The 23,651-nt window shown below is 44.3% G+C and overlaps 1 protein-coding gene across 1 annotated transcript in view; it reads left to right on the forward strand.

The window, feature by feature from the left end:
- The window catches only part of LOC126234976 (uncharacterized), a 241,749-nt gene extending 218,577 nt beyond the window's left edge, over positions 1 to 23,172 (forward strand). Inside the window, exons 9-10 of the mRNA XM_049943714.1 lie at positions 14,862 to 15,260; positions 22,724 to 23,172. Coding sequence (XP_049799671.1) covers positions 14,862 to 15,260; positions 22,724 to 23,005 — 681 coding nt within the window. The 3' untranslated portion in view covers positions 23,006 to 23,172. The remainder of the gene's footprint in view (positions 1 to 14,861; positions 15,261 to 22,723) is intronic.
- Positions 23,173 to 23,651: the final 479 nt, after the last annotated feature.

Here is a 23,651-nt window from a genome sequence, read left to right on the forward strand (position 1 = left end):
AACCTCATTAGCAGTACCAGTATATGTTCTAAGTATGTAAGCCTGATAGTCGTTACGTAATCGTGCAACTAACAAGCAAGAATGTACACACACAATAACATTGTGTCGTTTGTTCACAATAACAATGCATTCGTAATTTCTGTTGAAATAAGTTCTCTTGGTTCTTGAATGGATATTTAACTTCAAACATTGTTGCATATTAACAGATTCTAAGTCTGACAAAGCATACTAGTAACGTGAAGTGAAAAATTTTATGGCAAAGACAAAGTTATAAAGCAGATTATCTTTCAAACGGTTTTACATGTGAAATGTGGTGTAAACCTTTACTCTTCCTAGTACGCAGAGTTTCAACTTTAACGCAATTGTCATGTGGTATACGTCGGTAAAGAATGCTAAAATTTTTCTCAAGGCTAGCGTCTTATGTTATTTTTCTCGAAGCCAGCGGTCGCAGGTGGCTGCCTGCGGTGCGAGTCATTGTCTGTCTCTTTGTTGGCGCGCGTCGTTATTGGGATTAGGAGACCTAACTTCTACAAATTCGCCTTGCCGAGAGGGCCCAGCTCTGTTAGAATCCCGCCAGTTCTGATGAAATTCAGGTCTGTCGTCATGTCGGTAGATTCCATAGTTTCTTTCTTGTCGGTCACGTGGTGGAGAATTTCTCCCTGAATCGTAACTGCGCGCTGGACCGTTGTGTCTAAAGTTATTCTGTCTCCCGTGATAATAATGGTTTTGGTTCCCATATTGTCTGTTTCTATGGTTATCTCTGTCATATTCATTACTACAGAAATGCGATCTTTCTCTTTAACTATTATTACTCTGCCAGTGGTTGTCATATGGGTGGTGTCTGTTTTGGTCACGATTTGCGTTGTAAGAATAGCCTTGTCGTGTCCAGTTACTGTTTCTGTCGTCACGGAATTGTGACGTATGTGACCTGTAGTGATTGTTTTCCTGTTTTCGCATCCGGCGACTGTCTGTGTCAATTTCTAATTCTTGTAGGAGTCCCTGGAAAGCTTCAATGTCGTCTTTGCAACGTCCTGCCAAAATAATGTGTCGTAAATGTTCAGGCAATTTCATTAAGCAAATGCGGATGAGTTCTGAGGGGCTGTATGGGTTTGAAAGATACTGATTCTTATGCAACATGTCTTCAAAATATTTGACAAGACTGGAAAATTCAGATTGTTCAAAGTGTTTCATCATCATGATGCTATGTTTTACTCGGTCTTGTGTAGCTTGAGACCAATATGCTAAGAGGAAGGCATGGTAAAACTCTCCTTCACTGTGGCAATCGTGAATGACCGACCGCATTCTTACAGCTGGTTCATTCTCCAAGTAGCCACACATAAATTCTAACCTGTGCTCCAATGACCAGTTGGGAGGAAAACAATGAGAGAATTGATGGAGCCACGCTTGTGGATGAATGTCGTTGGCAGAATTCTTAAATGTTTTGAATTTACGTGTAGTAATAAACAGCTTATAGTCAAAATCATCGTGTCGGCGAGTAGCATATCTGTCATTGTTACGTCGTGTCGGCGGTTCCATCTCAAAATTCGGTGCACCTTGCCAATTTCTTTCATAATTTCCGAAGTGTCCTGTGTTATTATCTTGTGGGTGTTCCGTATTTCTAAGTCCCTCTTCCCGTGTTGGGGCGCGAGTGTCCTCTGAAATACGTAATTCTTGTATTACCTGTGTCAGCTGATCTTGTACTTCCCGGATTTCTCTTTGGTGTTGCGTATTTATTTGATTCTGATTTTGTTTGAATTTCCTAATTTGTTCGCTCTCTTCTGTGTCGTTAAAGACTACCGGTCTTGTGTCATTCAGATCATCATCTACCTTTGTAGATAAGTTAGTGAACTGATCCGAAAGTTCGGCTACTTTCTCCGATAGTGTACTTATTTCCTCAGTGTGTTTTTCTGAACCAAGTTTCAGAGTATTTACTGTGTCCTTTAAATTTTCCTGAGTTTTTGCAAGTTGCGTAACCGTATCGGTAGATGCAACTGAGTCAATTTTAGCTTGCAAGGTCTCATGATTTTCATGAACAATAATTTGCAGTTCTTTTATGGCTGCTTCGTGATTCTGTAATGCATTTTCATGCCGCGAAAAAATAGGTTGAAAATGCTCACAAATTTGTGTTTTTACGCCATTACAGACTTTTTGACATTTCGATTCAATGTTATGTAACTCAGTAGTTAAATCTTCACGTGTTTGTTCAAGTGTGGTGTCTAACTTACGAAGATTTTGTTCCATTGTGCCTAACTTTCGAAGATTTTGTTCTATTGTGTCTAACTTTTGAAGCTTTTGCTGTGTTTGTCCCATTTGTTGTATTAATTGTAATAACAATGCACTGGTGTCTGGAACATGTTCCTCAGTGCTTTTCGGCAGTGAATTTGCACCGGAAACATTCACATTTTGACAAGCAGAAAATGCGTCTTGACTTATTTGAGAAAACGGTGAGGATCCAAAACCTGAATCTACAGTATTTGCGAGATCGTGTCGTGTCATTTCGGATTCCTGAGGCGAGCTGTTGCCGACCGATCGATCGATAATGCTTGCCTGTTCACTAATTGTTTCACTGTCTACACCATTATTTGCAACCCGCTCCATTTCCCTATGCGCAATTACCAAATTACTACTTTGAACATTAGTTAATTCATTACTCTGCGGCGCTAACACACTGCTTTCGTCTTCACTGTCATTTCTCAGTTTACTTTGGAGCCTAGTGTTACGTTTTTCACACGCCATTATTGACACAATATTTCACACGATAACACAGAAAAGCACAATTTGAAGAGCAAAAATAAGAGAACACAATAACATAGCACTGAAAATAATATCTAGTTAATTGCAAGCGCAGCTGCAAAATACTTGGTGCAAATCTACATAAATGCCACAACTGTTTTACTGTACAACAATCAAAGACTGCAACTACAAAGGAGATTCTCTCTACAATTACGCGCTAGCAATAAACAATATCTACACTAGAATCAGATTTTCACTCTGCAGCGGAGTGTGCGCTGATATGAAACTTCCTGGCAGATTAAAACTGTGTGCCCGACCGAGACTCGAACTCGGGACCTTTGCCTTTCGCGGGCAAGTGCTCTACCAACTGAGCTACCGAAGCACGACTCACGGCCGGTACTCACAGCTTTACTTCTGTCAGTACCTCGTCTCCTACCTTCCAAACTTTACAGAAGCTCTCCTGCGAACCATGCAGAACTAGCACTCCTGAAAGAAAGGATATTGCGGAGACATGGCTTAGCCACAGCCTGGGGGATGTTTCCAGAATGAGATTTTCACTCTGCAGCGGAGTGTGCGCTGATATGAAACTTCCTGGCAGATTAAAACTGTGTGCCCAACCGAGACACGAACTCGGGACCTTTGCCTTTCGCGGGCAAGTGCTCTACCAACTGAGCTACCGAAGCACGACTCACGCCCGGTACTCACAGCTTTACTTCTGCCAGTACCTCGTCTCCTACCTTCCAAACTTTACAGAAGCTCTCCTGCGAACCATGCAGAACTAGCACTCCTGAAAGAAAGGATATTGCGGAGACATGGCTTAGCCACAGCCTGGGGGATGTTTCCAGAATGAGATTTTCACTCTGCAGCGGAGTGTGCGCTGATATGAAACTTCCTGGCGGATTAAAACTGTGTGCCCGACCGAGACTCGAACTCGGGACCTTAGCCTTTCGCGGGCAAGTGCTCTACCAACTGAGCTACCGAAGCACGACTCACGCCCGGTACTCACAGCTTTACTTCTGCCAGTACCTCGTCTCCTACCTTCCAAACTTTACAGAAGCTCTCCTGCGAACCAAGCAGAACTAGCACTCCTGAAAGAAAGGATATTGCGGAGACATGGCTTAGCCACAGCCTGGGGGATGTTTCCAGAATGAGATTTTCACTCTGCAGCGGAGTGTGCGCTGATATGAAACTTCCTGGCAGATTAAAACTGTGTGCCCGACCGAGACTCGAACTCGGGACCTTTGCCTTTCGCGGGCAAGTGCTCTACCAACTGAGCGACCGAAGCACGACTCACACCCGGTACTCACAGCTTTAATTCTGCCAGTACCTCGTCTCCTACCTTCCAAACTGTACAGAAGCTCTCCTGCGAACCATGCAGAACTAGCACTCCTGAAAGAAAGGATATTGCGGAGACATGGCTTAGCCACAGCCTGGGGGATGTTTCCAGAATGAGATTTTCACTCTGCAGCGGAGTGTGCGCTGATATGAAACTTCCTGGCAGATTAAAACTGTGTGCCCGACCGAGACTCGAACTCGGGACCTTTGCCTTTCGCGGGCAAGTGCTCTACCAACTGAGCTACCGAAGCACGACTCACGCCCGGTACTCACAGCTTTACTTCTGCCAGTACCTCGTCTCCTACCTTCCAAACTTTACAGAAGCTCTCCTGCGAACCATGCAGAACTAGCACTCCTGAAAGAAAGGATATTGCGGAGACATGGCTTAGCCACAGCCTGGGGGATGTTTCCAGAATGAGATTTTCACTCTGCAGCGGAGTGTGCGCTGATATGAAACTTCCTGGCAGATTAAAACTGTGTGCCCGACCGAGACTCGAACTCGGGACCTTTGCCTTTCGCGGGCAAGTGCTCTACCAACTGAGCGACCGAAGTACGACTCACGCCCGGTACGCACAGCTTTACTTCTGCCAGTACCTCGTCTCCTACCTTCCAAACTTTACAGAAGCTCTCCTGCGAACCATGCAGAACTAGCACTCCTGAAAGAAAGGATATTGCGGAGACATGGCTTAGCCACAGCCTGGGGGATGTTTCCAGAATGAGATTTTCACTCTGCAGCGGAGTGTGCGCTGATATGAAACTTCCTGGCAGATTAAAACTGTGTGCCCGACCGAGACTCGAACTCGGGACCTTTGCCTTTCGCGGGCAAGAGCTCTACCAACTGAGCGACCGAAGCACGACTCACGCCAGGTATTCACAGCTTTACTTCTGCCAGTACCTCGTCTCCTACCTTCCAAACTTTACAGAAGCTCTCCTGCGAACCAAGCAGAACTAGCACTCCTGAAAGAAAGGATATTGCGGAGACATGGCTTAGCCACAGCCTGGGGGATGTTTCCAGAATGAGATTTTCACTCTGCAGCGGAGTGTGCGCTGATATGAAACTTCCTGGCAGATTAAAACTGTGTGCCCGACCGAGACTCGAACTCGGGACCTTTGCCTTTCGCGGGCAAGTGCTCTACCAACTGAGCGACCGAAGCACGACTCACACCCGGTACTCACAGCTTTAATTCTGCCAGTACCTCGTCTCCTACCTTCCAAACTGTACAGAAGCTCTCCTGCGAACCATGCAGAACTAGCACTCCTGAAAGAAAGGATATTGCGGAGACATGGCTTAGCCACAGCCTGGGGGATGTTTCCAGAATGAGATTTTCACTCTGCAGCGGAGTGTGCGCTGATATGAAACTTCCTGGCAGATTAAAACTGTGTGCCCGACCGAGACTCGAACTCGGGACCTTTGCCTTTCGCGGGCAAGTGCTCTACCAACTGAGCTACCGAAGCACGACTCACGCCCGGTACTCACAGCTTTACTTCTGCCAGTACCTCGTCTCCTACCTTCCAAACTTTACAGAAGCTCTCCTGCGAACCATGCAGAACTAGCACTCCTGAAAGAAAGGATATTGCGGAGACATGGCTTAGCCACAGCCTGGGGGATGTTTCCAGAATGAGATTTTCACTCTGCAGCGGAGTGTGCGCTGATATGAAACTTCCTGGCAGATTAAAACTGTGTGCCCGACCGAGACTCGAACTCGGGACCTTTGCCTTTCGCGGGCAAGTGCTCTACCAACTGAGCGACCGAAGTACGACTCACGCCCGGTACGCACAGCTTTACTTCTGCCAGTACCTCGTCTCCTACCTTCCAAACTGTACAGAAGCTCTCCTGCGAACCATGCAGAACTAGCACTCCTGAAAGAAAGGATATTGCGGAGACATGGCTTAGCCACAGCCTGGGGGATGTTTCCAGAATGAGATTTTCACTCTGCAGCGGAGTGTGCGCTGATATGAAACTTCCTGGCAGATTAAAACTGTGTGCCCGACCGAGACTCGAACTCGGGACCTTTGCCTTTCGCGGGCAAGAGCTCTACCAACTGAGCGACCGAAGCACGACTCACGCCCGGTATTCACAGCTTTACTTCTGCCAGTACCTCGTCTCCTACCTTCCAAACTTTACAGAAGCTCTCCTGCGAACCAAGCAGAACTAGCACTCCTGAAAGAAAGGATATTGCGGAGACATGGCTTAGCCACAGCCTGGGGGATGTTTCCAGAATGAGATTTTCACTCTGCAGCGGAGTGTGCGCTGATATGAAACTTCCTGGCAGATTAAAACTGTGTGCCCGACCGAGACTCGAACTCGGGACCTTTGCCTTTCGCGGGCAAGTGCTCTACCAACTGAGCGACCGAAGCACGACTCACACCCGGTACTCACAGCTTTAATTCTGCCAGTACCTCGTCTCCTACCTTCCAAACTGTACAGAAGCTCTCCTGCGAACCATGCAGAACTAGCACTCCTGAAAGAAAGGATATTGCGGAGACATGGCTTAGCCACAGCCTGGGGGATGTTTCCAGAATGAGATTTTCACTCTGCAGCGGAGTGTGCGCTGATATGAAACTTCCTGGCAGATTAAAACTGTGTGCCCGACCGAGACTCGAACTCGGGACCTTTGCCTTTCGCGGACAAGTGCTCTACCAACTGAGCTACCGAAGCACGAATCACGCCCGGTACTCACAGCTTTACTTCTGCCAGTACCTCGTCTCCTACCTTCCAAACTTTACAGAAGCTCTCCTGCGAACCATGCAGGAGAGCTTCTGTAAAGTTTGGAAGGTAGGAGACGAGGTACTGGCAGAAGTAAAGCTGTGAGTACCGGGCGTGAGTCGTGCTTCGGTAGCTCAGTTGGTAGAGCACTTGCCCGCGAAAGGCAAAGGTCCCGAGTTCGAGTCTCGGTCGGGCACACTGTTTTAATCTGCCAGGAAGTTTAATATCTACACTAATTACACAAACTACAAGAAAAAATCAGAAGATTCCAGTGAGGTATCCTAGGCTAAGGGTCGACATATGAAACGTCCCCTTTGAACAGTTGTACAAGACTGTCCTTAAACTGACACACAATATTTTGTTAGCGCAACGCAATCTGACTTTCAAAAAATCCCTACGAAAGAATGGCCCTGACTAACATTAACCTAAGCGTTTCACAAATCGCTTACCTCACAAAAATCTTGGTTACTCGAACTACTGCAATACAGCAGGCGCCACTACTGCCAGCTAAATAAAAGATTCAAACTATGGAAGGCACTAACTACTGATAGGGATAGTTAGCAAATGAAAGATATTAATAGAGAACAAACACTGTATTTACCTTAATAGTCATAATATATATAGCAGTTCATGACAAATTACAAAACTCCGCCATCTCTCTCCCCACATCCACCACTGCTGGCGGATCACCTCCAACTGCGCAACGCTATGCGCTGTTCACAGCCAGCTGCCTAACACTACAATGGCAGACAACAATGCAAACTAGACACAGACTGCACACAGCACAGCCAGTGATTTTTATACAGAGGTGGCGTTACCAATAAGAAAACCTAAACAGCCTACTTACACACGGTACGTTTGTACGCCGACCGATGATAAGAGATAAGGCTGCCGCTCGTTACCTTGAATTCTGTAGGCAGCGAGATGGAATCCAAATTGGCGTGACAACTCCGTCCAGCCTTCCAGTGCAGCATCAAAAGGTCGAAAAGTTGGTGCAACAGCGTGTTGTGGCTGGGTTAGCGGTGGAGCGGCGGCTGCCGCATCGTTTTGCATTGCGCGTTGACCCTGGACGAGCTGTCCAAGGGCATCCAGTAATGCCTGCGTCTACTGATTCTGTAAGCGATAAAATTCGGACAGTACATCTGGAGATTGTGGCGAAGCCATTACACAAGTAAATCAGGGCAGCCGGCCGCGGTGGCCGCGCGGTTCTAGGCGCTACAGTCTGGAACCGCGCGGCCACGACGGACGCAGGTTCGAATCCTGCCTCAGGCATGGATGTGTGTGATGTCCTTAGGTTAGTGAGGTTTAAGTAGTTCTAAGGTCTAGGGGACTGATGACCTCAGAAGTTAAGTCCCATAGTGCTCAGAGCCATTTTTTTTTTTTTAATCAGGGCAGTTTAGAGAAGAACGCGGTTTTGCCTCGTCGCCAATGTTGTGGTTGGCAGGAGAGCCAATACCGTGTTACTAGAGGAGGCCGAAATGCACGCGTTTTAGCTCACGCAGGCTGGCGTGAGGGCTGGAACAGGACAAGGAAATTAGAATTTATAAAAACGGACGTAGCTGGTGGAATACTTAACTTTAATCCATTAATGATGAACGTCGGTCTTGACGGTACATGATTCACAATATCAATAGTAACTGATAATGGTGCCTTGCTATGTCGTAGCAAATGACATAGCGGAAGGCTATGCTAAACTATCGTCTTGGCAAATGAGAACGTAAGTAGGCAGTGAACCATCGCTAGCAAAGTCGGCTGTACAACTAGGGCGAGTGCTAGGAAATCTCTCTAGACCTGCCATGTGGTGGCGCTCGGTCTGCAATCACTGATAGTGGCGACACGCGGGTCCGACGTATACTAACGGACCGCGACCGATTTAAAGGCTACCACCTAGCAAGTGTGGTGTCTGGCGGTGACACCACAGGAACAGTTCGACAAAATTTGACCGAGATACTTGATTCGTGGTACTTATACATTGTCATCATCCCTTTTTTTTTCACGCTCTCTTATGGCGTGACCACGGGGGGAGGGGGGTGGGATTTGCAACGTTAATATGTGAGTGAATAAAACAGCTCTCTAAATCCCCTCCCCGGTTTGACAAAACTGTCGCCACCCAAGCACCTTAGTCGAGCACGTTACAAATATGCCCCAGTTTGGTAACAACGTCAGTGCCACCCACGCACCTTAGTTGAGCACGTTACAAATGTGCTCTATAGCGCCTGAGAGTTTGGCAACCCTTCCAACACCCCTAGGGCGGTGTTTGCCTGCTTTCAGGCGCTAGAGCAGCCACAAGGCAGAATGCAAACAGAAGAGCCAAAGAAACTGGTACAACTGCGTAATATTTTTCGTCCTACCGTGCAAAGGATCGTGCCCACATCTAGATTTTATTCAAGGGAAGTGAAAGCTGAAAGTTGAGTCATCTGCTACACTGATGAAAAAACTTTACGTAGAAGAAAGATCTGTATTCCTTGCCAAAATATTTTTTCGCAAAAAGTTTTACTTTTTAGATAAAAATTTAAAAACCAGATTTTGAAATCATGTGGTTTTTTTGCTATGCACTTGTTTTCAAATGATTGGAGGAAAATTATTCCGTAAAAAGATTTGATTATTTCGCATTGTATAGTCTTACATCACAGATTGATAATGGAGTGGTTATCTTTTTGCATTGCTCATATTTATAACGATACTTCAAAGTTAAATAACTCACTGCCTATTGTTCAAAGAATTTGCAGTGAATTACGAGAGCAAATTGTGATTGTTAATCTGACAGAAGCACAAATTGGCAATCTGAAGTGGTCTTCTTTTGTCAAAATGCATCCTCCTCAATCGTCTGTAGGAGCCTTTCGAAATCTTCTGTAGTCATCTACAAGGAATTTCTGAATGCCATCCCATTTTGTAGGCTTAAGGTATCAAGAAGATCGTGCTGATATCTGTTTCCTTCTTTAAGTACCTCACGAATTGACCAATGATTACAAGCAATGCTGCGACTTAGCCGGCCGAAGTGGCCGTGCGGTTAAAGGCGCTGCAGTCTGGAACCGCAAGACCGCTACGGTCGCAGGTTCGAATCCTGCCTCGGGCATGGATGTTTGTGATGTCCTTAGGTTAGTTAGGTTTAAGTAGTACTAAGTTCTAGGGGACTAATGACCTCAGCAGTTGAGTCCCATAGTGCTCAGAGCCATTTGAACCAATGCTGCGACTTGTTGGCTAGTGCAATTTAGGTTACATGTTGCTGTCCACGAAATAGAGCTGACATACCGCATTATCTTTTTAAATAATAGTAAAAGGCCTACATCTCTTTATCCTGAATGGAGATTAGCTTAACAGGAAAGTGTATAAAAAATAATATATGTGAATATGTTAAGGCGAGTCCACACTGAGTACGACACGCCGAAAATATTCTGCCTGTTGTTGGTACACCGGAAGAAATGGAAGATTCACGCACATTCAGTTTGAATGGGGCTACATTATGCTGTGCAGAACTGTGTTTCCAACGAGTTCTGCCTTTCTCAGCTAGATGGCAGTGGAACTGTTTTCACAGCAGCAGAGGCCTTTAATTCATCTTAGTTCAGCCAATTTGCACAAAATTTTTATAAGTTATTTATACGAACCTTCTTCGTGAATCAGCCTATCTATTAGTGAAAATAGGTGGGAGGTAGAAAGATACCCAGGGTGTCCCATTCAAACCTCCCTGATTTCGAGAAACAAGGAGAGAAAAACCACAGTAGGAACGACAACGAAAAATGCACCACATTGTAGAGCATCTCAAAGAATTTATATTACCACGTCAGATGTGCAAAGTATAGTCGCCAGAGTGCACCATGGTCGCATGAATTAAAAATAGCGACTCCACAGCAGCGCGTACGAGCAGTAGTGTGGTTTGCAGAAAGAAAATTGCCGATTACTGTGTAAAGAAATTATCGTCATGTGTATGAACGTGATCCATCTGACGTGGAAACAATTAAGGAATGGTATAGGAAGTTTCTGACAACAGGAAGTGTTCCAAAACATTCTGGCAGTGCACGTTACGGAGTTTCAAGAGAGAGAGTGCAGGACATCAGACAAACGTTTCTCAGAAGGCCACGTAAGTCAATTCGTCGAGCATCTAGACAATTTGATATACCTCGATCAACATTGCATCGTGTAGTTCACCAGCGTCTTCGCATGTCTGCTTACAAAGTGCAAAATTCTGCAACATCTGACGGCGAACGACAAACCACTCCGACAACAATTTGCTGCGGATATGCTGCAGCGTATTGATATAGATGCCAGCTTCCTGGAAGATGTTTATTCTCAGATGAGAGAACCTTTCATCTATCGGGAAGGGTTAATAGGCATTTGGGGTTTGCAAAATCCGCACTTTGTCACTGAACATGCTCGTGATAGCCCTAAACTAAACGCCTGGTGTGGGCTAAATGCACGACAGAATTGTTGGACCTTTCTTCTTTGCGGAACAAACAGTGAATGGGTCAGTGTATCTGGACATGTTAGTGCAGCTTGATTATCCTCAGATGCAAGACTTGCAACTCAGCATCATTTTTCAACAAGATGGAGCTCCGCCGCATTGGTCAACGGCTGTTCGCAAGCTCCTGGGTAGGAAATTTCCCAATCGTTGGATCGGACGCAGAGGACCCATTGCCTGGCCACCACGTTCACCCGACGTTACGCCACTTGATTTATTCATGTGGGGATTCGTGAAGGACCGCGTGCATGCGACCAAAGTGGACGACATTCCTACGTTGCGACATCGTATCACTAATGCGATTGCAACAATAACAGAGGAAATGTTACAAAGAACTTGCCAAGAAATTGAATATAGACTCGATATTCTTCGTGCTACAAATGGTTCACATGTAGAGGTGTATTGATGATAAATAAATAAATTCTTTGAAAGGCTCTACAATGTGGTGCATTTTACATTGTCGTAACAACTGTGGTTTTTTTCTGGGTCTTTGAAATCAGGGAGGTTTGAGTGGGACACTCTGTATTTCATTTTTTCCATCTGACAAAATTAGTCTCTTCATGCCCTCTCTTACATCTAACCAGACAATCTTTGTAGGTTAACATTATAATACGTATAATACATATGCATAATAATAATAATAATAATAATAATAATAATAATAATATGGTTCGATGTGATAATAAATATGTGGTATCTCAGAATGTTAGTGTTATTAACATTGTGTGAAGCAACTTATTACTTTGTGTGGAGCGTGAGTAATGATACCCTAAGAGAGAAATGATAAGAGAAATGATTGGTATCGGTATATAATATATCAAACCTGAAGAAACTGTTTGTTGTGGGGAAGAGCTGGATATCCAAACATTATATAAATGTTGATGTATGTAATTAAGTGTGTGTGTGTGTGTGTGTGTGTGTGTGTGTGTGTGTGTGTGTGTGTGTGTGTGCTTTTTTTCCAAGTCGCCCCCTAAACCACAGAACCGATTAGAACCAAACTTAGTACACATACCCCTCACTGTCAGGTATCAATCTATGTGGATGTGAGAACCACTTACATATCATAGTTCAAGAGATATGACGGCATAAACACAGAGGTGCTTGAAAAACTGCCGCGTTATGGATGATGTTTAGATTTATTACCTCTTTTCTGCTAATTCTATTCGCAACACATTTTCCAGACAGTATCCACATATGCCACTGAATGTGCCTACACAAATATATCACTGTACGACACTTAGTTCAAGAGTTTTCACGTCATGAGCATTGAGCTGCAAGAAAAAATGCCTCATCATTCATGAAGTTTTAACACATTTATTCCTTACTACTAAGACACTCTTACAGTCGAGTCAACTAAAGGAAATCGCGGTTCTAGGCGCTTCACTCTGGAACCGCGCGACCGCTACGGTCGCAAGTTCGAATCCTGCCTCGGGCATGGATGTGTGTGATGTCCTTAGTTTAGTTATATTTAAGTAGTTCTAAGTTCTAGGGGACTGATGACCTCAGATGTTAAGTCCCTTAGTGCTCAGAGCCATTTTGAACCAACTGTGAAGCGCAAACGGCTGTAGGCGAAAAGAATAGCGGTCTAGAGAGCCACGAAGAGGCTTTGCCATGGAGACGTTTACAAAATCGCGTTGTTGACACGCGAAGCAGCTGCGCCCTGCGGACAGAAACTGTTTCATAATTTCAAAGGTGTTTTCACGAGTACATGGAAATGTATTTTTTTCAGTATTACACTACAAATACAATCACTTTTTTGTTTACTTTTCTAATAGAAAACGGAAAATTGGCAAAATGAATAACTGGGCAATGCCGGGTTTGTCAGCCAGTAATAGGATAAAGTTAAGGGGGGTAGGACGTCATACGGGCCGACTTGGAGCAGGAGAGGCACCACAGAACATTTTATTTTCTGCTGTCTATAGTTTTACAAATAAATTCATAAAACTTTGTCAGCATGACCAGGAAGAATTCAGGATTCATACTCGTAGCAGTGGAAATGCAAAAACATAACAAATTTTTTTTAATATGAAATTTCATCATTTTTTCACTTACTGTTGACTGCATTTGTTGCTATAGGTACATTTTTCTTCACAAGTAAGAGAGATTCTTTGATGAATTTTGCACAGCATACAAACCATACTTACAGTTGTATGAAACTCTAGAATTTTCCAAATCTAATAAAAAACTGTGGTAAAAATTGAGATACTTAACTACAAAATTTGATTTTTTTCTAAACATAAAGTTTAAAACGTAACAGCTCATTCATTTTTTCATAAATTAAATAGATTCTAGAGTTTCAGACACCTGTAAGTATGGTTTGTATGCTGTGCAAAATTCATCGAACAGTCTCTCTTACTTATGAAGAAAAGTGTACCTATAGCAACAAATGCAGTCAATAGTAAGTGAAGAAATGATGAATTTTCACATGTAAAAAGAATTATTGTGTTATGTTTTTGAACTTCCGCTGCTACGAGTGCGAATCCTGAATCCTCCCTGGTCATGCTGACAAAGTTTTATGAATTTACTTGTAAAAGTATAGACAGTGGAAATTAAAATGTCCTGTGGTGCCTCTCCTGCTCCAAGTCGGCCCGTTTGATGTCCTGCCCCCTTTAAGAGAAGAGATGGAAGAAGGAAAACAGGAAACTAGTATAGCCACGGTGCTGTTTTGCGATTTTGAGACTGCAGTGAACTAAGCTTTGAGGGCAGCCCCTGGTGTATAGGCAGCACTGCATAACAGGTATGCTACGCGAGAACAATATTGGCCTGTCAAATGAACTTGCTTTGAGGGCAGCCTATAGGAGAAGGGCAAGAAAAGGTTTTCCAGGGCCCAAAATGTAAGCTGCTGTGAAAGACAGGTGTGTTGTGTTGATGTGGAATCGCATGTTTAATCCAAGGGCTAAGCATGCAGGAGGGTACGGTATGGGAAAGATTAAGATGTATACAGGAGGGGATGAACAGAGTGAGGTGGAGGCAGGGGAGATGCATGAGGCTGATGGAAAGGGTAGTTGTAAGTGGCAAAGGAAGAGGGGGAGGGGGAGTTGGAGAAAGGAGATAGGGAGGGGCATATGGTCAGGGGCAGGGGGATGTAGTCAGAGAGATGGGGCAGAGTAAATGGACAAAGGGAGGGGACAAGGAGGTGAAGAGACATAGGAGACAGAGAGGTAGGGATGGGAGGATAAGGTGGACAGACAGAGGGAGGTAGAGGTGTACTCAGAGAGGGTCAGAGAGGCAGAAGAGGTTTCATTATATGTGGGAAACACATACATGGGTAAAGCCATGGGTAAAAAATTAATACAGGGTGTTACAAAAAGGTACGGCCAAACTTTCAGGAAACATTCCTCATACACAAATAAAGAAAAGATGTTATGTGGACATGTGTCCGGAAACGCTTAGTTTCCATGTTACAGCTCATTTTAGTTTCTTCCACCTACGCTCAATGGAGCACGTTATCATGATTTCATACGGGATACTCTACCTGTGCTGCTAGAACATGTGCCTTTACAAGTACGACACAACCTGTGGTTCATGCACGATGGAGCTCCTGCACATATGCAATACGCAATACGCCCGCACTTGCGGCCGCCCCCACCTGCCACGACAGCCACTGACGCGCGCGTCGCCTGCCAGCAGAACCCTCTGACGTGGTATGCGGAGCAGATGCAGCACGCCGACGTGGCGCTGGTGGTGGCGTCGCCAGAGCCGCTGCCGACCACCGCCCCCGCCTCCGCCCCCGCGGCCGGCGTGTACGGCGGCGCGGCGGTGGCGGCCGAGGCGCTGGTGGGGGTGCGGCTGGAGCGCGGCCGGCGCTGCGAGGCGCTGGCGCTGCCCGGCCGCCCCCACCTGCCGCCCCCGACGCGGGCCCTCCGCCTGCTGCGCGCTCGCCGCCCCTCGGACCTGCGCCGCCTGGTGCGCCGCCTCCACGCCGGGGGCGGCCTCGGGCCGGCGGCGCGTTCCGTTCCCAGCCGGGCCGCGGCGCAGGCGCTGCTGCGGATGGCCCACGAGACTGTGGAGGACTCCCCTCCACAACAGGTAAGTGCTCTGCTCTCATATCCAGAAGCGCTGTTTGCATGCGTGTCCCTACCCTACATATCACATTATACGAGGTGCGTTCAGTAAGTAATGCAACGTATTCTTTTTTGTCGGCCAGTTTCGCCTCAAAAAAATGCAGAATTTGTTATAAGATATAGTGGAATATTTCCGCTTCAGCTCCTATAGTTTCATGAACTTCCAATAGGTGGCAGCACTGTAAATACCCTTCAAAAAAAAAAAAAAAAAAGAACTGTAACAGAGGTCTGTTCCAAGCAGAGAGCTGTCATTGGCTTTCTTTTGGCAGAAAACCAGAGCATCGCAGATATTCATAGGCGCTTGCAGAATGTATACAGAGTCCTAGCAGTGAACAAAAGCACGTTAAGTCGTTAGGCGAGGTGTCTGTTAACACCGCAACAATGTCGCACAAACCTGTCCGATCTCTCCCGTGCCAGCTGGCCATACGCAGCTGTGACTCCTCAAATGTTGGAACGTGTCGACACTCTCATTAATGTTGGAACGTGTCGACACTCTCATTCGAGGTGATCGACAGATCACAATGACACACCTCGCTGCACAACTGGACGTCTCCCTTGCTAGTACTGACACATTCATTCACCAGTTGTGGTACTCACTGATGTGTAACTGCTGGGATCCTTGCTTCATAACAGAAGACTATAAAGTGCAACGAACGAGCATCTGTGAAGAATTGCTTGGCCGTGACATTTTTTGTCGAACATAGCCACAGGCGATGAAACAGGGTTCATCACTTCTAATGGCAATCCATGGGGTGGCGTACACAGCAACTCTCCTCCGAAGAAAATGTTCAAAGCCGCATCCTCAGCGGTTAAAGTCCTGAGGATTCTGAGGGGGCTATTCTTTTTGATGTCCTTCCTCACGGTGCAACGATCAACTCTGAAGTATGTTGTGCTACCATCAGGAAATTGAAGAAACGATTTCAGCCTGTTCGTCGCCATAAAAATGCAAACGAAATTCTCCTTCATGACAACACAAGGTCTCATACAAGTCTGCGCACGCGAGAAAAAAACCACAAAACTTCACTGCATTGTTCTTCCTCTTCCAATCTACGGCCCAGATATCGTACCTCAACTTCCATCTCTTTGGCTCAATCAAGGACGCACTCCACGGGTAGCAGTAAATGGATAATGGGGAGGTTATTCACGCAGCAAGATGTTGGCTCATGTGTCGACCATCAGTGTGGTACGACGCGGGCATACGGGCCCTCTCAGTAAGGTGGCGTAAGGCTGTCGTATTGAACAAAGAGTATATTCAAGAATAGGGTTCTCTAGGCAAAAGAATGGGGAATAATATGGTGTACTGCAATCCTGAATAAAACCAACTTGATTTCAGAAAAAAAATGTGTTGCATTACTTATTGAACACCCCTCGCATATGCCGCGCTAGTAACATATGCAAACCAATGAATGCAATCTATGTACATTACCTTGTTGAATGATAAATACACTACCAGCCACGCTTAATAGCTTGTTGGTACCCATTTGGAACGCACCAAAGCAACAATTCTGCATCGCATGGAGTTGTCAAGTTCTTAGGCGGCATCTGAAGCTATCTAACACCTGATGTCTATGTACAGGTTTGAGAGTACGGAACTGACATCCAATAGCCTCCCGGCTGTGTTGCATAAGGTTCACATGAGGCCAATTTGGTAGTCAAGACACCAACGTCAGTTCAATATCATACTCCTCAAGCCACTGTAACACATCTCTTTGCTATTGCCGTCGAAGAAGATATCTGGCATCCAAAGATCCGGGTGGTTTGCAACTACCTCCACGTTGTCCGCAGCTGTTGTGGTGCGTTAGATTACTACCTTAGGTTCCTTGAAGTACAGGTTAATATCCCCTAAATCATTACACTGCTGGCATGGGCCTGCTTTCTTGAGACGATGCACGTTTCGAGCAGCTGTTCGGCTGGAGACAGCATATTCAGACATGACCACCGACCTGGTGAAGTGATTAACCCGACACCTTTCAATTGACCCCCCTGTCCAATCATGATGATTCAGTTAACACTGCAGTCATAACTGACGACGTCATCAGGTCGACATTCGAACACATAGTTGTCACATGGAATAATGCTATGGATCAATTTCAAACATAGTGGCAACATATACATTGCACGGAAACTTGTTGTCATTAGGAGCACTAGCTTCATCTACACCATGCTCTTTCACAGAAAGGAGTAAAACATACAGCCATAAAAGTACCTGAGCATCACCCGTATGAGTTAAATGTTTTTTTAGACAATTAAGTTTTTTAAAAAAACTGAAAACAATTTTATTTCGCAACTTTTTTACTACACAGCTGAATTTCTGTATACATAATATCTGTATGTGGTTGGGATATATTTATTAAGTTTCATTCTAGGTTAAGATTAAAGTAACAATGAAAGTATATAAATGAAGCAAATGGACAAGTAGTCAGGTTTACATGGAGAAACCACTTCTTATTTGTAAACCTTTTGACATTTCCACACCATAGCATGTTGTCGCAACGACCCATCGAACAAGCAAGAAACTAACAACATACATAAACGATTTCAGTTTAGATTTAAACAGTGGTTTGTTACATAATTTTAGGAGAATTTGAAAAGAAAAGCATCAGCGTTAAAGAGTGCAAAAGTATTTCCACACCTGAATACAGAGGAGAGATAGCAGATAGAGAAAAACAATACTCTGAGTGCCCCTATGAAGTGGAACAACTGATCCTTAACTTCATGGAAGGTGAAACTATTGACAATTGGGAGGAAACTGAGGATCCATTGTTGGAGTCAATGTTTGGAAGAGCTTTGACAGACTTGCAATCAAACAAGGAGAAGGCACAGGCAACATTATTTCTGAATTTCTAAAAACCATTGGGGATGTGGTAATCAGAAAGATTAATCAGGTTAGTGTGTAGAATGTTTGTGTCGAGAAATGCCATCGGACCTTCCGAGGAACATCATTCCCACAATCCGAAAGACAAAAAAAGCAGATACATGTGAGAACTATCGCACAGTCAGCATGACAGTGCTACCAACGAAATTACTAACCAGCATAAAATCCAAAAGATTGGAAAAGAAAATTGAGGAACTGATAGATGATGATCAGTTTGGCTTTAGGAAAAGGAAAAGTTAAGGCACCAGAGAGGCATTTCTGGCACAATGCGTGACAGTGGAAGCAAAACAGAGCAAAAAAGACCAAAACACTTTGGTCGAATTTGTCGACTTCGAAAAGGGTTCAGCAATGTAATGTAGCGTAGAAGTTTAGAATCCTCACACTGTACGACGTAAAGATAGATAAACTGTTATATATTTAAAGCAGTGGGGGGGGGGGGAGGATGGGTGGGTGGATATGTGTATAGCCAGTATATCCTCCAAAACCCCTGGACGATTTCAACCAAATGTGGCACAGAAACAGCAGAACAGCACTGTGGGGTTTATAACCTCCTAGCTTAAATAGGAGGTAAGGGTAAAACTGTTTTCTTTTTCAGCCCCTGGTGTATAGGCAGCACTGCATAATAGGCATGCTGTATGGGAACAATATTGGCCTGCCAAATAAACTTGCTTTGCAGGGCAGTCTATAGGAGAAGGGCAAGAAAAGGTTTACAAGTCCCTGACATGTAAGCTGCTGTGAAAGATAGGTGTGTTGTGTTGATGTGGTATGGCCTATTTTACCAACCAGTTATCCAAGGGCTAAGCATGCAGAAGGGTATGGTATCGATAAGATGTATACAGGAGGGGATGAACAGAGTGAGGTGCAGGCAGGGGAGATGCATGAGGCTGGTGGATAGGGTAGTTGTAAGTGGCAAAGGAAGAGGGGGAGGTGGAGCTGGAAAAAGGAGATGGGGAGGGGCATATGGTCAGAGGCAGGGGAAGGGAGATGTAGTCAGAGAGATGGGGTAGAGGAAATGGACAAAGGGAAGGGACAATGAGGTGAAGAGACATAGAGAGATAGGGGTGGGAGGATAAGGTGGACAGACAGAGGGAGGGTCAGGAGGCAGAAGTGTGTTCATTATATGTGGGAAACACATACATGGGTGAAGCCATGGGGAAAAAGTTAATATACAATATGTACAAGATTCAAGAGTGGAAACTAAGAATAGGAGACAAATAGAAAGGAGCTCAGACTAAACAGGGCCTATATATCGAAGAAGCAACGAAGGAAACAAAGATTTGGAACAAGGATCAAAATTCAGGGTGAAAGGGTAACATTATTAAAATTTGCTGATGGCGTTACTGTTTTCTGTGGAGGTGAAGATGAAGTTACAGGATTTCTTGAAGAGAATTAACGGTCTACTTGAGCTCCAAATATGATACGTGAGTACATCAAAGCAACACAAAAGTAATGAGGAATATCGAAAAGGAGATTAGCGTTAAACTCAACACCAAATCTGGGACAACGTAGAAGACGAAGTGAAGAAATTCTGCCATCTTGGAGAACAAGGAGGAAATAAGAAGTTGACTAGCACAGACAAGGAGATAATTTCTGGCAAATGAAGTCTACTAGCATCAATTGTGAGCCTCAATTTGAGGAATGAATGGCTGAGAATGTAGACTGGGAGTACATCGCAGTACAGAGGTGTATCATGGAGTGTAGGAAACCCCCGGAAAAAAATAAACTCGCAGGTTCTGAGATGCAGAAAAATGTTGAAAATTAAGTGGGTGTATGGTATAAAATGAGAAGGTTCTCTGCAGATCCAACGAAGATAAGGAATATGTGCAAAACATGGGGTAGCATGGAGTAACTACGTGGTACTAGAGGGAGCTGTTAATGACAAGCTTTTTAGGGAGAGACAAAGATTACCACATAATTGCAGACATTGAGTGATGCTGCTACACTGAGATGAAGACGTTGGCACAGGAAGGAAAACCCCCTTGCCTAACTCATTTTTCAGTTCTGTGCTTTGCACACTCTTGGTGTATTTACACTGACGAGCCAAAACATGACGACTGCGACGCCACCTGATACAGAATGCCGCCCGGCAAAGAGTATAATCGGAGCAGAATCAAAAGAGCGATGGTACGGGCCACAAATGGGGACCACCACTGACGTGAGCGACCTTAATAAAGGGCATATTGTTGTAGCCTGGCAGATGGGAGCCAGCATCTCTGAAACGGCGAAACTGGTTGGCTGTTCGCATGCTACTGATGTGAACGTCTATGTGAAGGCTTGAAAGATGATTAAACCACGAGTAGGTGACAAGTGTTGGACGTTCACGCCTCATCACAGAACATGGAAATTTGCCTAGTCTATAAAGCGGAATCAGCTACGATTTGTGTCATACCTGAAGACGAAACGGAACCCTGGTGCAGGCACAAGAGTTCCACAGCAGGAAGTCCAGCGTACATTGATGAACAGCGGATGCAATGTATATGTTGCCACTATGTTTTAGTTGATCTATAGCATTATTCCATATGACATTAATTCATATAAGCAGGCAGAGTAATCATGTTTAAATTACCAAGAGCAACAATTAATTACACGTGGAGCAAATGTTGCCAAACTCAAGAAATTTTGTAACATATGATTTCCAATTTAAGTCCTGACTGAAATCCAATACGCAACCTTTAGCTTTGCATATTTTCTTTCTCTCGTGATCTTTTGTTATTGATTACGTGATGATGACATATACTGTCTTGTACACAAATACACGAACTATGCATTTCTCTCTGTTGATTAGCTATTTAGCCAGAGCCAATGAACACTCGTAATATTCCATCATATTTGAGACATTGTTCCTTCTGCTCTTGCGCCACTAGAGGCTGTAGTTATGATGCTTGTTTCATCACAAAAGACTACTATTTCTGCAACTATTCCTTCTATTCTAGAGACGAATTTTCGATTAAAATCTGGTGGCGTGTATAGTGTTAATGTCAAGTTTTGTTGTTAAATTTGAGTATATGTTACTAATTTCGCTAGTTCCGCTGATATGTCTATTTTCATTTAATTTAAGCCACAATAGTATTTAGCAGTCTTTAAACGTTCATTTCGGCTTCAGGAAAGGTAAAGGCACCAGAGAGGCACTTTCACGTTGCGGTCGCTAATGGAAGCAAGACTGAAAAAAAAAGTCGAGACATGTTCACAGGATTTGTCGACCTGGAAAAAGCGTTCGACAATGTAAAATGGTGCAAGGTGTTCGACATGCTGAGGAAAAAAAGGTAAGCTATATGGAAAGACGGGTAATATAAAATATGTACAAGAGAAAAGAGAGAACAATAAGTGTGAACGACCAAGAACGAAGTGCTCTGATTAAAATGGATGTAAGACAAGGATATAGTCTTTCGCCCCAGCTGTCCAATCTAGACATCGAAGAAGCAATGAGGAAAATAAAAGTTCAAGAGTGGGATTAAAATTCAGGGTAAAAGTGTATAAATGATCAGATTCGCTGGTGACATTGCTATTCTCAGTGAAAGTGAAGAAGAAGTTCACGATGTGTTGAATGGAATGAACAGTCTAACGAGTACAGAATATGGATTGGGAGTTGATCGAAAAAAGATGAAAGTAATGAGAAGTAGCAGAAATGAGAACAGCTAAGAACTTAACATCGAAACTGGGGACCACGAAGTAGACGAAGTTAGACCTAGGCTGCAGAATAACCTTTGACGGAGAAAGGAGGACATAAAAAGCAGACTAGCACTGCACAAGAGAAGTCTGCTGGAGTCAAATATATGTATTAACTTGAGGAAAAAATTTCTGAGAATGTACGTTTGGACCACAGCATTGTATGGCAGTGAAACATGGACTGTGGGAAAACGGGAGCAGAAGAGAGTCGAAGTATTTGAGATGCGGTGCTACAGACGAATGTTAAAAATTAGGTGGACTGATAAGGTAAGGGATGAGGAGGTTCTGCACAGAATCTGAGTGGAAAGGAAGATGTGGAAAACACTGACAAGGAGAAGGGACAGGATGAAAGGACATCTGTTAAGACATCGGGGAATGACTTCCATGGTGCTAGACGGAACTGTAGAGGTCAAAAGCTGTAGAGAAAGAGATTGGAATACATCCAGCTAATAACTGAATGCGTAGGGTACAATTGCTACTCTTGAGATGAAGAGGTTGGTACAGGAGGAGAATTTGTGGCGGCCGCATCAAACCAGACTGATGATTAAAAAAAAAGAGAAAAATGTTCAGCGTGTGACCATTCATTGAAATAAATCATGTACACTTAACCCGCAAAATTTACTCATTGTACATCATTTGCACATGAATAGTGCCAATGATCTAGAATTAACTCAATTTCACCATATATTTTGTGACAGCACCTACTTTTATTCTTAATTCATTATGTGCATCTAAATGATGACAGAAAGCAGCTAAAAATAGCGATCTCAGTGCAACTAGATATTTCACAAAAGTATTTCCCGTTTACCCTTCACGCACTTCGGTACTTTCTACGTTCCTTAATACTGTCACACGAATTGTCTGACTGGTGCCTTGGTTTCTTGCAGGCGAATCCGGGAGTGGCTATCGACATCTTCTCCAGCGACTTGCCTGAGGAACATGAGCTATTATACGCCAGTGAGTCTTCAGCACCCCCGACCGTGCGGCAGCAGGCTCTGCCCACCGTCGCGGTGAGCAGCCTCGTGGACCTGCAGAAGATGAACCTCCTGGGTCCGGACCTTTCCGAGGAAGACACGGAAGAGGAAGAAGGCGATGGTAGCGTCATAGGGACAGATGCGTCCGGGTCGACAAGTGGTGTGGACCCTGACAGCATTAGCCTGCAGCTGTGAATCACGACACAACGCGGTGCAGCTCAACCCCACTCTCACGTTCCCCTTATCTAGTCCTCAAAGTACCTACAGTCAGAAGCTTTACGCCTTATGTGAGGTTTTTGTTTTGTTTGTGAAATGTAATTTATTCTACAGATTTCGAACAATACAGTGCAGTTAACACTTCACCGTCCTACTGTTCTTTTAACTTCTTGTGTTATGCATACGGAACCTCCCTAGCAATTTGGATGTGAATATGGTATCTTATTATACAGAGTGTAAAAAAACCGTGCGTATGCAAAATTTTAGAGTGTTTAGAATGTAATCTACCGCTCCCTCACATCATTTGTTGAGTGTTACTGTCTTTAGGGTTAACTCTTTTAATAAGTTACGAGAGGAGTAAGATTTACAATAAACTTTTTACTTATTTTCTTTTCTCGTAGTTGGCTCCAATTCTTCATGTCTAGAGGCTGATTCTTGAAATTGAAATTTTCGTGTTTAGGATCCCATGTTTCCAATTGACATAATTAACTTTGAAGTAATGCTTTCGCTGTATTTTTTCTTTTCACGAATATTTCATTCTCACATTTTTCTGTATCACACCGTCTTTTGAACTTTACATTAACAAAGCCGAAATTACATTATTATTCCAAACTACGTAAATACG

This window comes from Schistocerca nitens, chromosome 2 (genome assembly GCF_023898315.1).
Source record: "Schistocerca nitens isolate TAMUIC-IGC-003100 chromosome 2, iqSchNite1.1, whole genome shotgun sequence".
NCBI classification, from domain to species: Eukaryota; Metazoa; Arthropoda; class Insecta; order Orthoptera; family Acrididae; genus Schistocerca; species Schistocerca nitens.